We start from the raw sequence: 13,726 nt of genomic DNA, 5'->3' as shown, positions 1-13,726 counted from the left end.
TTCTGAGAAAACACTAAAATACCTTTATGGCCAAGGCATTATATTCCTTTTTGAGGTCAGCAGCAGCTTTCTTCTCCTCTTCTAAAGCTTTCTCAATGCCTATGCGCTGCTGCCGGAGCTGGATGGTGTTCAGGAAGAGATCCTCACTGCAGCCTGAGAGGGAGAGGGTCAAAGAAGAGTTTACTTTCACTGTGACTACTCTGGAATTACTGAGTAGAGCTGGTACCTTCTCCTGCAGTGCACATTCCCAGCATTCCCCATAATAACACCATGGGTTTGGTTCCCTAAAGCTTCCTTAAACATAAACCCATGGGCCACGTGCCTCCGTGAACAGGTGAATGTCTTGGATGGATCTTTTTCTTCTTCACATTCAGTCAAGGCAGCTTGTTTCCAGAAGTCAGATTAAATGCATCAAAGACAGCATTAAAGGCAAGTGCTCAAAAATTAGCTTTTGTAAGCAATGCAGTTCCAGTAGTTAATATGTGTTGCAGTAAAATCTTCAATTATGTGCGCACATAGTTGTTTCTCCATAGCACCCTTCACTATAAATTATGAACTTGCTGTAGGGATCATTTATAGCTCTACTTGTAAACAAAGCTGTATTTCATGGAACCCATGTCATGGTAAGGAAGATCTGTGAATTTCTATCTAATACTGTGATTTCAGTAATGCTTAGCAAATGCATAATTATGCCCAAATCAGCAGGCATAATAATAAAAAAGAGAGCCCAATAAAGGCAAAAAAAATTCCACATAAAGGAACAAATATGAAGGCACTAATGCAACAGGTAATTACCCAATTAAATTAGCAATTTGGACATTTTAAATAAGAAATAAAAATCTTTATTTCTTCCCAACATTCCATTGAAAAATGAGATGAACAAGGAGTTAATAAAAAATTCAATTTGTGGAAATTATTTTAAAATTCAATTTTAAAAGAAAAAGGGAAGGCAAATTGTTGGTAAGTTAGAACTTGAAAATGAAGCAGTGCTGTTGCATAGTCATTGACACATCACTCAAAGATTTTAAAAAAAAAAAACCAACATCTAAATTAGCTAAGCTTGTACAAAAGAAAAGGAGAGAGAAAGATTGCCTGCCTTTTTTGAATGCACAAATGAAGAGGATTCTGCAAAGTAAAGCTACTAACTTTTCAGAGCAGCCTAGCAACAGGCAATTGCTGCATAAATCCACGAGGTGGTAACAAAGAGCTTCAATTAACAGCATGAGGATCCCCTCAAAATTTCCCTGAACAGAGAGGGATCCAGCCAGGCCACGCAGCTGGTTTCCAAAGAGCACCTACAGCCTTGCCACTGCTCCAATCCAAAGAGGAAACTTTTCTCTCCAGATAACAGCCATGAAATGGTGAATGCTTCTTTACCCAAAAGAATTAATTCTTAGTGGTTAGCTAAGTTTTATTTTTCCAAACTTTTTTAATTAGGGTAGTCTACACTACCAGCAGTTTTATTGTCTTGACCAAAGTTTCCCAGGGAAAAATGCTGCACACAGAATGGGTACACACATTCCACCCCTTCATGACTTTACCATGCAGTGAATAATTTAAAAAATCTGTGTTTTCTTTTCAAACACATGATGTGGCCCCTAAAGCTAAACAACAAGTTAAGACAAGGAAATAACAGCCTAGGTACCTTCTGGGCAAATTGAGTCATCAAAGACTATGCTTTCAGATCCACCATTTTCTTCATCAGTCTTTAAGTCAGGCTTTTCATCTTCCTCCTCTTCATTCTCATTTTGTTCACCTGAAAGAAACAGGCACTGGCTTGCAAAATGCTCCAGACTCACCGGCTATGCATTATGCCAATGTGCTGGTGAACACAAGCCCAGCAACCCATGAAAGATCAACTCTGGTAATATGTGAGTCCAGACCCCTTGTGCCTATTGCTTTGATCTGATGTGATGTTTTCACAGGAAAAAGAAAAAAAGGAAAAGGGAAAGAGCAAGAGAGAGAGAGAGAGATCACCTAGTAGTAGTACAGGCACAGATGCAGCTCATGTTTTTGGGACTTATCTTCAACATATTTTCTCTCTTTATATGTGTTAGGAACTTAAACAGCATGGGTTTACCATTCTACCAGAGAGATTAATCAACCAGGCAGAATATGGAAGCACAAATCTGTCATAAAACATCACTATTGTCTGCACTTTTTGCTAATCATGTCCCACTTGAAATCAAAAGCCATGTCAGAGAGAGCACAAGTATTTTAGCTCAGTAGGACTGCCTAGCTTTAACAGCTTAAAACTGAGTCACTAAGATGAATGAAATCCTTTTGTAATATGTTTAGTCCTGTGACTAATAGATGATTGCAGATTATGTTTATGATCTCTCATTAGTCAATGGACAGATTAAAGCAGAATGTCAGACAGATTGTCACACACAAATGTGACAGACTAATCACTTAGCCATAGCTCCCATCGATAAAGCATGGGAAGCACCTATTTAAAGCTGTGCCTCTTCCTCTTACCAATTGTCAGTCCTCGGTATTGACTTACAGGATGTAAATTGCAGGAGCTGTTATCAGACCAACTGCAGTCATGTTAGAAACTGAATTGCATCATTGTTATCATTCAAGATGACAGCCACAGGAGACATTGTCACTCTATAAACAAATCTGGGTAGGTTTTTGAACTACGGGTTTTTGAACTGATTGGAGTGTTGTGTGTACTCAAGGCTCCACCTAGACCGAGAGACATGTACTTGACCACACAGAAAGATGTATAACAAATCCATAAAGCAAAAAGAACAAAATCTCCAACCTGCTTTTCTTCTTTCTTCTTCTTTTATCACATACTCAACTTCCTTCTTTAAAATATCTGTCAGAACATCAGCAAATTCATTGTTTTCTCCAAGGGATGCTTCAAAGCTGGCATAAAGAGCTTTCTCACGTTCCTCAAGCATTACAATCTCACACTTTCTATCCTCCATTTGTGCAAGGTAGCTCTTCAATTTTGACTAAACAAACAAAAATCTATTTCAGTTAAAAAGTACAGCTCATGTGTACGTATATAGGATGCATCTGTGAAGATCTGGAAATGCAAAACTTGTCTTTCTCTCTTGATTAAACCCATCAAGCATCGCCTAGGAATATGTTCTTAAAGGATGTGATTAGTCACTTATGACATATCATGAAGGATCTATTAAAATACAGATGTTAAGATTATTAAAAAATTAAGTATTGGAAGTTAGAATGTCACTTTAGGACACAAAACAGAAAGACACGGAAACTGGACTTTCCAAGGTAAAAAAAAGACTTTTAATTTTTGACTCCAACATTTATAGATTTCTAAAAGTGATAGTGGATTGGAAGGTGACAGTGACACTGTCACTCTCCAATGAGACTGGATAAACTAACAGTCCCTCAAATTTCTTTTCCTCCATAAAAGAATGCGAAAAAATAAGTTATTTACATAAAGTGTGCGAGTAACTTTGTTACAAGAATGTAAACATCAGAAGGCTTAGAAAAACTTAAAAAACAGGGTGACATCAGAAGTGACCATCCTATTAGGCTGATCATCAAGAGTTTCTTGTTTTTCAAAATTTAGCACTAGTCACTGGATTGGTGCTAAAACAAAGCCAAGGGATGCCACCATTTACTTTATGGTTTACTTTTGTTTCAAGCCATGCACTAATGGTACTGTTAAATTTAAATTAATGTTACACGTGGTCTACTTACATGTATGTCCTCCTGTTTATTGATGATGGCACAAATTTGCTCCTCAAGAAGGTCCTCATGTATCTCAAGTTTCTTCAGGATAAGCAGCTCTTCACAGCATGTGATGCAGCGCAGATCAGCACTTTTCATCTGCACATCCATCTTCAGTTTCTTGTGCCGCAAAAGGCAAAGTTCAGCATCGAAGTTGATCACTAGTGTGTTGATCTGGAGCAAAGTAGCGTGAAATCAGGAATAGGAAAAGTATTTCCAGTGCAGTTAAACATGCAAAGCTAGAGAAGGGAGCAGAAGGGAAAAATTCTCTCTGCCAAATCAACAACTCAGAAATGCTATTTCCTATAGAGTAGTGATGCACTTTGAAAGACAAAGTTAGTCCCAAGTCCTTGTCTTTGTTCTCAGCATAATAGTAAAAGAATCACCAGGGCTTCACGGGAATCTTTCACTGCATCCCCTCCATCCCTGAAGTTCAGAGAATGTTTTGGAGTAGTCTGTAGTTTACAGTAGTTTATATAACAATCCCAGATGCATCAATAAATAACTCTTCTGTCTTGACAGACTTCTTTTGAAACAGCTGCCAGCTCTTCACTTAGACATTTACAGCAAAATAAGTACTAGCAGCTGCTAACATTAACTTACAGGTGTGTGATGTTCACAGCAGAATTTGGGTATTCCATCACAACCTTCATACACATAAACACAAGGGTGTCTGTGTTGAGGCAGACCAAAGAATCAACTCCCAGTAGCAGATATTAGAGGAGAGATGCTAAGAAATGGAGCAAACAAGTGAACAGTGGGATACCTCTGCTATACAGCTCTCTTAAACTCTGACTTAGGTGCATCCTGAGCTTGAAGCAGTATACTTGTGTTCAACAGCTTTGAATGGATTTTTTTCCACACTATCAAATTATAGCTTCCCCCAGGTTCTAGCACTGAGTTCCAAAGCTTAGCTAATTGTTGGATAGGAAAACTATTTTCACTTGCATGCTTCAAGCTTTCTATGTGACCATTTCATTTCATATCTCTCCTTTTAAGACACAATTCCTACTCTCCTTTTCTATGCTATTCAGAATTTTCTCACATCTCTAAAACCATTTCAGTTGCCTTTTTTGCAGGCCAAAGATACATTATCCACTTAGATGTACGTTTTAAAGAATCTTTTCCATGACTAAGCATTTTGGTTACTCTCTTTTGTACCTTTTCTAATCCTACAAAGTAATTTTTAGACCAAAAAGTTGAGACTACAGTTATTGAAGAGCTGAGAACATGAATCTACAAACTTGTAGTGATGCTGCTTTTTAACTCTGTAATTTTTCAAGTTATGTCTAACATTTTACTTGTCTTTTTTTTTTTCCTTTTTTTTTTTGGCCACTAAGATCACAGCTTCATGGCACAATCAGTAAGAAATCTAAGATATCTTTCAAGTGATAACAGTCAGAACACAGGTTATAGTTATGGACTTATAGTGATTTCCACTGTAAATTTGCAATAGTTAGCGTTTTCCAGGACTGCAGAAAGGCAAGACTAAATGCAATCCTGAGACTGAAGGGGTTTTGGTTTCATTTATGAACCAGTGGGATTTTTTAATCTGACAAAAATAACTTTCAATTTCCTACCTTTTTAATCAAGGTCTCCTGCAAGTACAGATTTTTTATCTTCTCTCTCTTTAAAATTTCCAGTTCCATTTCTGTTGGCTCTACTTTCTCCATCTCAAAAGTCTCCTGCTTCCCTGTGACCACAGCTGATGCATCTCCAGCCTGTACCATGGCATAACCCTCTTCCAAGGGGGGAGTTTGAAGAAACACGTGCCTAAATGCGCGAGACGAGGGACACCCTTCCAGCGGTTCCTCGAGCTTTGCCTTGGCCTCTTGCTCCTCTTTGAACTTTAGGAGGACGTCACTGCTGCACTCAACTATTCTTTCAGGAACCTCATCTGGGTGTAACTGAGGGATCGGGGGAATAGGGAGATGTTCTGATACATCTAAGTTTGCCTGTATGGATTTGACTTCCTTCACTAAACTCTTGATTTCATCAATAGTAGAAACCTTGAGATCCCTCAAAGACACAATCTCTTTGTTCATATTCACTTTTGTCTTATGGATCTGCAAAGGAAAAACTATTTTAGTAGGATTCTCCACCACAGGAAGCAGTCTTACCCAACTCAAGAAGGCTAACATTAGGATTATTAAACATTCTGTGATAAGGGGATACTGTATTAGTTGACTCTTTTTACGTAGAGTAATAATTGAATGTGATCTATTATCATTAATATACTTGGCAGAAACTTCTCTGATCTTTATAGAAGAAAATAACACACCATCCACCTGAAGCAACTGGAATTCCTCATCTGTATAAACCCAGAATTTATGACAAGAACTATTCCCTTTGTTTGTTCTAATGAGTTGGGTTAATCACTGGCTATCTGATAGCATCAGCACTACAGCATGAGACTAAAATGATCAAACAAATCCCCTGAGACTGTGGCATTGCTTCTGTAATGCTTAGGCCTTGCTGTCAAAGTTATCCAGTATCACTCTTTTGCACTCCAGCCAAATACAATGAAAAACCATTCCTATGAGAAGGATGGGGGGGAAATCACAGGGAAAGCAACAAAGATACTGCACAACATTTGAACTTAGTGTGTCTTCAGGGTTGAAAGATGTGTGGTGACTGTAGGAGTTCTACAATAGCAAGGTGGGCCCAAAAAACCTGGTTTCTCAGGAAGATTCCAGTTCCAGGAGCAGCGATTGCCAAAGTGCAAATACAGAGAGGCCACACTAGAACACTTGTCCTCGCTCACATCCCTGTTTTTGTAAAGGTATTTCAAAATACCTTTGGGTATGGGCAGGGGTTATTTAGCTCAGTGTTTTTACTAGATTATAAGACTTGTAATTAAAAGAGACAGATGTTCCAGCTGAAATACTAGTAAAGGTAAATTCACTTTCTCATTTATAAAGAGTCACCCTAGAATGATTCAGGTTCGGGTTTGCTGAAACACAAGACAGTTCACAAGAGAAGGGCTGATTTGTAACTGAAGCTGATTTGTAACTAAAGCACAAAACAGCCGTCTGTCCTTCAAGGCCTATTCCCTTCCCTTCCCTAAACTCACTTTCAATTCCTTTAAAAAAATTTCTTCAGTGATTAATACACTATCCTCACTTCCTCTCAAAAAATGGTGCTATATACAGTTTTACATACCAAGTCTTCCAGGATTGCAAGCTGCACCATCTTCTTTTCAGTGTTTATACGCTCATCTTCAGTAAGTGTGTAGTTAGTGGCACTCTTCAGCCTGTAACATCCTATATTCTCCCGTGCTTCTTTGATCTCCTCAGCATCTTTGGAATTCTCATGGTTATGTCTAGGTTTGCTCTTGTATCTGGTAGGTACAAAATAAAGCTGAACTTCAAGACAGAAAACATACAAATGAACAGTCACTTCATACCCTCTTACTTGTGCAGCAAAGTTTGGGAGGTGAAAGAGTGATAACATCTCTTTCAGAAAAGAATGGCTACTTTGGAAATAATATCCTGGCACATTTAAATGAAAATCCCAGATATTTTTTTCCCCCCTAAGAACTCTTAAACAGCTCTGCCATGGGAAAGTTTAAACCTTCACACTCAGACTGAGTTCTGGGTTAAGTGAGCACATGCTGCTATCAATTTCAGGGAGCCGCACATCAATAATCTACCAGTCTGTAGCACAGAATACTTGATCCTACTCTACATTATTAAACACTCAATAACCTTAAAAGCTTTGTATTCTGACTCTACATTGGTCCTATTCCCTGCCATTCATCTCCTAAGGAAGAACTTTTGTACTTCCATGAGCATAGAATGGTTTGGGTTATAAAGGACCCTAAAGATCATCTCGTTCCAGTGCCCCTGACATGGACAGGGGCACCTTCCACTAGACCAGGTCACTCAAAGCCCCATCTAACCCAGCCTTGAAAAAGTGGTCATTCCTTTGAATAAGGCTTAGGTTAGATATTTGGAAAAGGTTCTTCACTCAGAGGGTGGTTGGACACTGGAACAGCCCCCCCAGGGAAGTGGTCACAGCACCAAGCCTGACAGACTTCAAGGAGTGTTTGGACAATGCTCTCAGGCATAGGGTGTGACTTTTGAGGCTGCCACATGCAAGGACAGGACTTGGCCTTTGATGGTCCTTATGGGTCCCTTCCAACTCAGGAAGGAACTATGATTCTGTGAAAGATGTCCTGTCCCCTTTTCTTGCTGCTCAAGATAAAGACCAGCATGGAGCATGACGACATATCACAAACACTCACATGATGGCTGAGATGCTAAGACTGCTGACCTAACCCAGCTGTTACATCGTCTGCTCCATGAGGGGCTGGCAGGATTCACTTTGAGTTGACTGTAACGACCTAGGTGTCTTTCAGTCACGAGCAATTTAGACACATTTTACTCCCTATCTGAAAATACAGCTACCGAGCTGGATTCAAATTTGATAATATTTTACAGGAACCATAGAAACTAAATATATTCTAATGCTCTCTTGAGACTTGGAAATACATGAAAATTCATCTGTTTTAATTACAACCCTTAGGAATATAAAAACCTGAGCAGGGAGATTATAGTGCCATATGACACCTAAACGGCATTACTAGACCTCAAACAAGAAGCAGAACTAAAACGGAACAGAGTCCAGTTCAGGACTCACAATTCATGCCATTCTGCCCTCCTCTTCATGATCTTGGCTTTCAGTGCATCATATTTCTCAATAAGTCTTCTGATTTTCTGACGTCTGCTTTCTATATAACGCGTGGTTGGCTTTCGGACAACTGGTGTCTTCAGCCTTTCAGCCTCATTCTCAAAAGCTACACTTCCTGAAACAAAATATAATCATGTGAAAATGTAATACCATGCAGCACAGTGCAGTCCCAGCTACTGGAAACTCCCTCAGACAACTCCTGTAGAACTGATGTAAATTAGTTCCATTGTAGTGGATGTTTTGTAAGTATTCAGGTTCTTTGACTGACTTTTAGTCACATTCTCCCCACGGGGCTGACAGACAATTGCTGACATTGATCTAAACATGGAAAACTATGTTTGAGTGTTACTTTGTATGTAGGTACAAAAAAAACACATTACAGCTATATTTCTTTATCTGCACTTACATATGTATTTTTTTTATCTTGGACTCAGGAACAAAAACTGAGTTGAAAGACAGAAACCCTATTACTGAAAGATTTAAATAGTTATCATTACCTCTGTGCACAGGGCTTGTCTCTCTGGAGATGTCCTCTTCTGCTTGTTCTGCCTCTTTAAGTGCTGTCCACTTCTCTTTAAGTACTGCCCCCTTGCTGTCCTCCTGTTTCTTATTTTGGGCATATTTCTCAGACACTGTTAGAAGGCTGTAGGTCGAAATCTGATGATTGCTTTGAATAGCATGAACAGTGAGAGTAAATTCCAGAGCGTCCCGAAACCTGGAATCACAAATTAGACAAAACTGTCTGATGTCAGTGGGCACAATATACGATTTTACCTTGACCAAAAGGGCATGAATAGTGTAGTTTACTTATTGCACATGCAATCCTTACATATAAATCCACAAGTTAGTAAGTAATTGCATAGCAGGATGACATATGACACTATCTATTGGCTTTTATGTAATCTAGGAATGGAGATGATCAAGAATTATCACATGAAGACTTTTCCCAATATTGAAACTTATACCAGGTTCTTCATGACAGTAAACTTTATCTTCCACTAAGGACTTGTCAAAAACATGCTCATTCTATCTTTTTTCCCAGTCACATACTCTGTGTGCCTAAGATGGTTTTTTAATTGTGTATTTATTTTATTAATTCATCTTTTGCTCTTACCTAGATCTATGAAAACCAACTCAAAATGCACCTCATGCCTGAACTTTTGTTCTTGAGAAAGTTTGTTTTGTAACTTCAAATTGTATAGAGAACATTGTGTTAGCAATGACATTAAAATATCTGACAGACACACAACATGTCTTAAAAACAGGTATTCATTTCCCAGGTTGTTTTTCAACACTTCAGTAAGAGTTCTTACGAACTTATTGGCAAAACCCCAGGCAAATAGTCTCAAACAGCTTTCTTCATACAGAAGTGAATCCAAATGAAGTCATTTCCTTCATTTGACTATCTGCATTTTTACCAAAGATCCAATAAAAGTAATTACAAATAAATATGAACATATACTCTTGTGTATATTCCAAGAATACGTAAGATTCTTAAATAAGAACAGAATCATAACAGAATAGATGAAATACTGATTATATGAGAGAGAGGAAAAAAAAATCACATTCCTTTTTCTTGTGGGAGGTACAACTTCATAGACAATTAATCCCATGGAAGGTCAGAAGAAAAGTGGTAATTACTGTGTTTGTAATTTCTGCAGTCCAACGAATTGTTTCTCATGCTCCCAAGCCAGCTGCTTTTGCACTAACTGGATTCTCTGTAGTGTCTGCCTGTCCAGCTCTTCAAAGATCCTACGGTCCATCTCAAACTCCTGCAGGAAGACAGAAAACCCAGCATCACATTATTTTGGCTACTAGATATTCATAATAAATATTTTTACCTAGGTGCCTTAGTTGCATGCACATCAACACTATCCTTTATTGCAGAAGCTATCTCCACAGAGAACCAAATTATTTTCCTGTGCTTCTTGATTGGCACAAATAATCAGCTGTGATTCAGCTGCGATTCGGAAGTCCATCAATTTACATATTCTTAAAACTACCTTAATCCAAAGCATTGGACATCTTTGGCCCCAACATGGTATGTACCAACATTTCAGAAGAAGGTGCCTGTAAATGTAAATGATCCTAATAAAAGCCAGGTGTACCTCTCTGTGCAACTGCATGTGCTTGGGCAACTCCTGATTCTTTTGAAGGAGAAAAACAAAGTCTTGTCTCAGTGCACTTAACTCCTCTCTTTTCTTATTTTTCTTTTCTTCAGCTTCCTTCATTTTCCGTTCATGCTCCTTTTTCTGCTTGTATTCCTCAATACTGAAAATGCAGAAAAAGGAAATGATGTTATCTCATTGCAAGAGTGGAAAGGTTACAGTTTATATGACCTTTTAGATTTCCTTGATAGTCTTAAATTCCCAGTGAACTCAATGGTTCTTAAAGTAACTTAAAAGGAATAATCTTCCTGTATATTTACACACTCTTAACATCAAGGGGATTTGACTTTTTGCTGTCTCTGTAGTATGAAGTTAACTGCCTCATAGTACGATATCTGAATTACTTCCAGAGAAAAATAGATTAAATGGAGAGAAAGGCTGAAAAAACTGTGTGTTTCACAAATAAATGACTCAAATTCAGGGTTGATCAATTTGTCTCTCTTCTTTGTAGGCAAAAAGGAATACATGTGAAAAGAGCTACCAACACTTGAAAATCCCTTTCATCATTATCTATGCATCTCTTACGTGTAGGCATCAGGATCCTTAATGTCTTCAGTAGCCTTCTCCTTCTCAAGACCTCTCTGGAATAAAAACATTGTCTTGTCTTTAAACAAGCAGTTACAGTTCAGCTTTTATAAAGATTAAGATAGAGCTTTCACCACCTCTCACAAAAACAAAAGAAATCTTCATTTTCAATATTACTATCTGGCCTTAAATATTACATTGTAATGTTTCAAGCAGAAAAAGCAATGAAGTTGGTTTATATGTAAAAAGAACTAATGAAACATTAGAGACAGAGAACACAAATCCTATAACCTCCCCAGTGGCATAAATCGTTACATCATTACTTGTCCGAAGTTCACTCTGTCCCATAACATCTTTGGTTCTCTACCTCCCAACCCAATTCTCTTGTCTGCCCTCACAGCCACATTGACAAGAGTCAGTCTGTCATGGGCTAATTCCAAGTTACATCTGTAATTAGTCTGGTTGGCTTTTGCTGACTGCATAATGGATTCACAACTATTAGCTGTGAAGAATGGCAGATGGATGGACATTGCAGTAGCACAAGCCTCATTTCCCTAGGCAATCATTCTCTGAAAAAAGAGGGGGGACTATCACCCAACAATTTCGTTGTACTTAATTGATCTGTAATTTAACTCAATTAGTTTCAGATGATTTGTATTTGATTCTCTAAGAATCTCATTAAGTTTAATGAAGATAGATTTTTTTAAATCTTCCACATGACTTAAAACTAGAACAGATACTTAATGAAGATATATTTTGAAAAGGAAAAAAATCTATTAGAATGTTCATTAAGAAATGTTGTTAGCCTGAACAATAGAACTGACCATAAAGGTCTTTATATAGAGCTACTTACATATTTAAAACTATAAATCTGTACATATGCTTATAATGGTATATTAATAACTTCTTGTAATATTGCAGTTAGTAAGGCTCTGATATCAAAGGTTCTAATCATTCACTTTTAGAAAATAACTGGCTCTATTCTCAGTACCATATGTTCTTGTCATACTGGTAAAGAATTCCAACTAGTCATGAACAATTTAGCTGAATTACCAAAATCACAATTTCCTCCATCTCTGTTGCCAAGCATCCTTCAAAATGTAGTTAGTAACCAGTATTAAAACATATTTAAAAGTCTAATTTGTTTTATGTTGGCACTTTCAAGATTTTTTAACTCTATTGAATGCATAGTCACTGTAATATTTATTGTGCACAATGGCATTTCTTTACTCAACAGCTCTCACTGCTTCTTTCAAGTTATATTTATTTAATTCAGACACTCTTAAGACTTTTTAAAAATTCAATGAAGTCTGAACATTTTAGTTGACATCCCTCTGTGCAGTATCAGTGGAACTGCTTCTGAGTTCCAGTGTAATCTGTTTAAATGTGCTAGAGATGATCGGTTCTGCAGTGAGTACAGGACACCTGTAAATTCATTACTACTAATGCTGCCCAAGAGTGAAAGAGCAACAGCATCAGCATCGTGTTGTGCTATTTTGCAAATGTAAAAAAATCCATTGTGAATTTTAGATGAATGGTACTAGATGTATGGAGAAAGTACATGTATTATATTCTCCAATAGTATTTCTAGAATCCCCATCCAAAGCAGAATCATACTTTACTGGAATTAAACCCAAGAAAGGTATGAAGTATGAGAAATTCTTGCAATTTTTCATTTCAGGAATATGCATGACTACACCTTTGAGTGGGAAAGCACTGGCAGAATATTATGTATGAATAAACATAGTATGTGTTATTTGGAGAAAAACACAAAACACTGAGAAGGAAGAGTGCAGTCCCAGAGCCCATTTATTAGGGAACATTTTGCAAGAGCTATTCTTCTAAATAGTTTGGGAAGCTTCAGCTTTTGCTGTGAAAGTTCTTTAAGAAAAATAATTGAACCATGTTTGCCCATCTGGATTGCTTCATTCCAAATAGGCCTAATTCAGTGAAAGAGGGTACCAACTTACCCTAGGAGGGGGGATTGTGACTTTTAGCTCTTTGGGAACCTCTTCCTCTGACAAGAGGTCAAATGTAAAAATGTTTCCATCTCCACCACAGGTAATCAGACACCCATCATCATGGCTACAACAGATCCCCCGGATCTGCCCATTATCGTTGTCGTGCACATTCAGGTACCAGTAGTCCTTCAGGGCACCCTCAGAGAGGCCTTCCTCCCTGAGAGGATAGGCACGCAGGGAGCCATCCTGCATCCCACAGAACATCAGCGGGGGGCGGGTGCTGTTAAATAAACAAGAAAGAGTGATAGCAGTAACTTCTAACAAGCAAGTTCAAAATATTAAAAGAGCTGATCTCATTTAATAGAAATCACTTTCCCAAGTTTGGAAGCTGAAAGCAAAGTATTTGGAACATTTAAAGTATGTGTGATTCTACTATGAAGTGTTTTGCAGCTAACTGGCTGCTCAGGAGCATTCCAGCACTTCCTAGGTATCTTAGAACTACTCTTAGCCCTGAGCTGGGCAGTGCAGCAGACACAAAATTAAAAACTAGAAAAGCAGTTTTTTAGCCCCTGCTCCCCATTTAGTACAGATGGTGGTGAATGCAGCCAGCAGTAGATTAAATCCTGAATCAAACCTGCCTCCTTTTGATGCAGAACATGCATA

General features: G+C 38.1%; 1 protein-coding gene across 1 annotated transcript in view; it reads right to left on the bottom strand.

Moving 5' to 3' along the window:
• The window catches only part of CFAP44 (cilia and flagella associated protein 44), a 41,828-nt gene that overhangs the window by 4,623 nt on the left and 23,479 nt on the right, over window positions 1-13,726 (bottom strand). Inside the window, exons 18-29 of the mRNA XM_054514100.1 lie at window positions 13,073-13,343; window positions 11,103-11,158; window positions 10,518-10,680; window positions 10,051-10,181; window positions 8,907-9,124; window positions 8,359-8,524; window positions 6,880-7,057; window positions 5,298-5,783; window positions 3,688-3,891; window positions 2,771-2,966; window positions 1,646-1,756; window positions 23-153 (exon numbers count right to left, since the gene is read on the bottom strand). Of these exons, the coding sequence (XP_054370075.1) occupies window positions 23-153; window positions 1,646-1,756; window positions 2,771-2,966; window positions 3,688-3,891; window positions 5,298-5,783; window positions 6,880-7,057; window positions 8,359-8,524; window positions 8,907-9,124; window positions 10,051-10,181; window positions 10,518-10,680; window positions 11,103-11,158; window positions 13,073-13,343 (2,311 nt within the window). The remainder of the gene's footprint in view (window positions 1-22; window positions 154-1,645; window positions 1,757-2,770; window positions 2,967-3,687; window positions 3,892-5,297; window positions 5,784-6,879; window positions 7,058-8,358; window positions 8,525-8,906; window positions 9,125-10,050; window positions 10,182-10,517; window positions 10,681-11,102; window positions 11,159-13,072; window positions 13,344-13,726) is intronic.

The sequence above is a fragment of the Molothrus ater genome, chromosome 2 (assembly GCF_012460135.2).
Source record: "Molothrus ater isolate BHLD 08-10-18 breed brown headed cowbird chromosome 2, BPBGC_Mater_1.1, whole genome shotgun sequence".
NCBI lineage: Eukaryota > Metazoa > Chordata > Aves > Passeriformes > Icteridae > Molothrus > Molothrus ater.
This window is presented reverse-complemented; position numbering and strand designations above follow the sequence as displayed.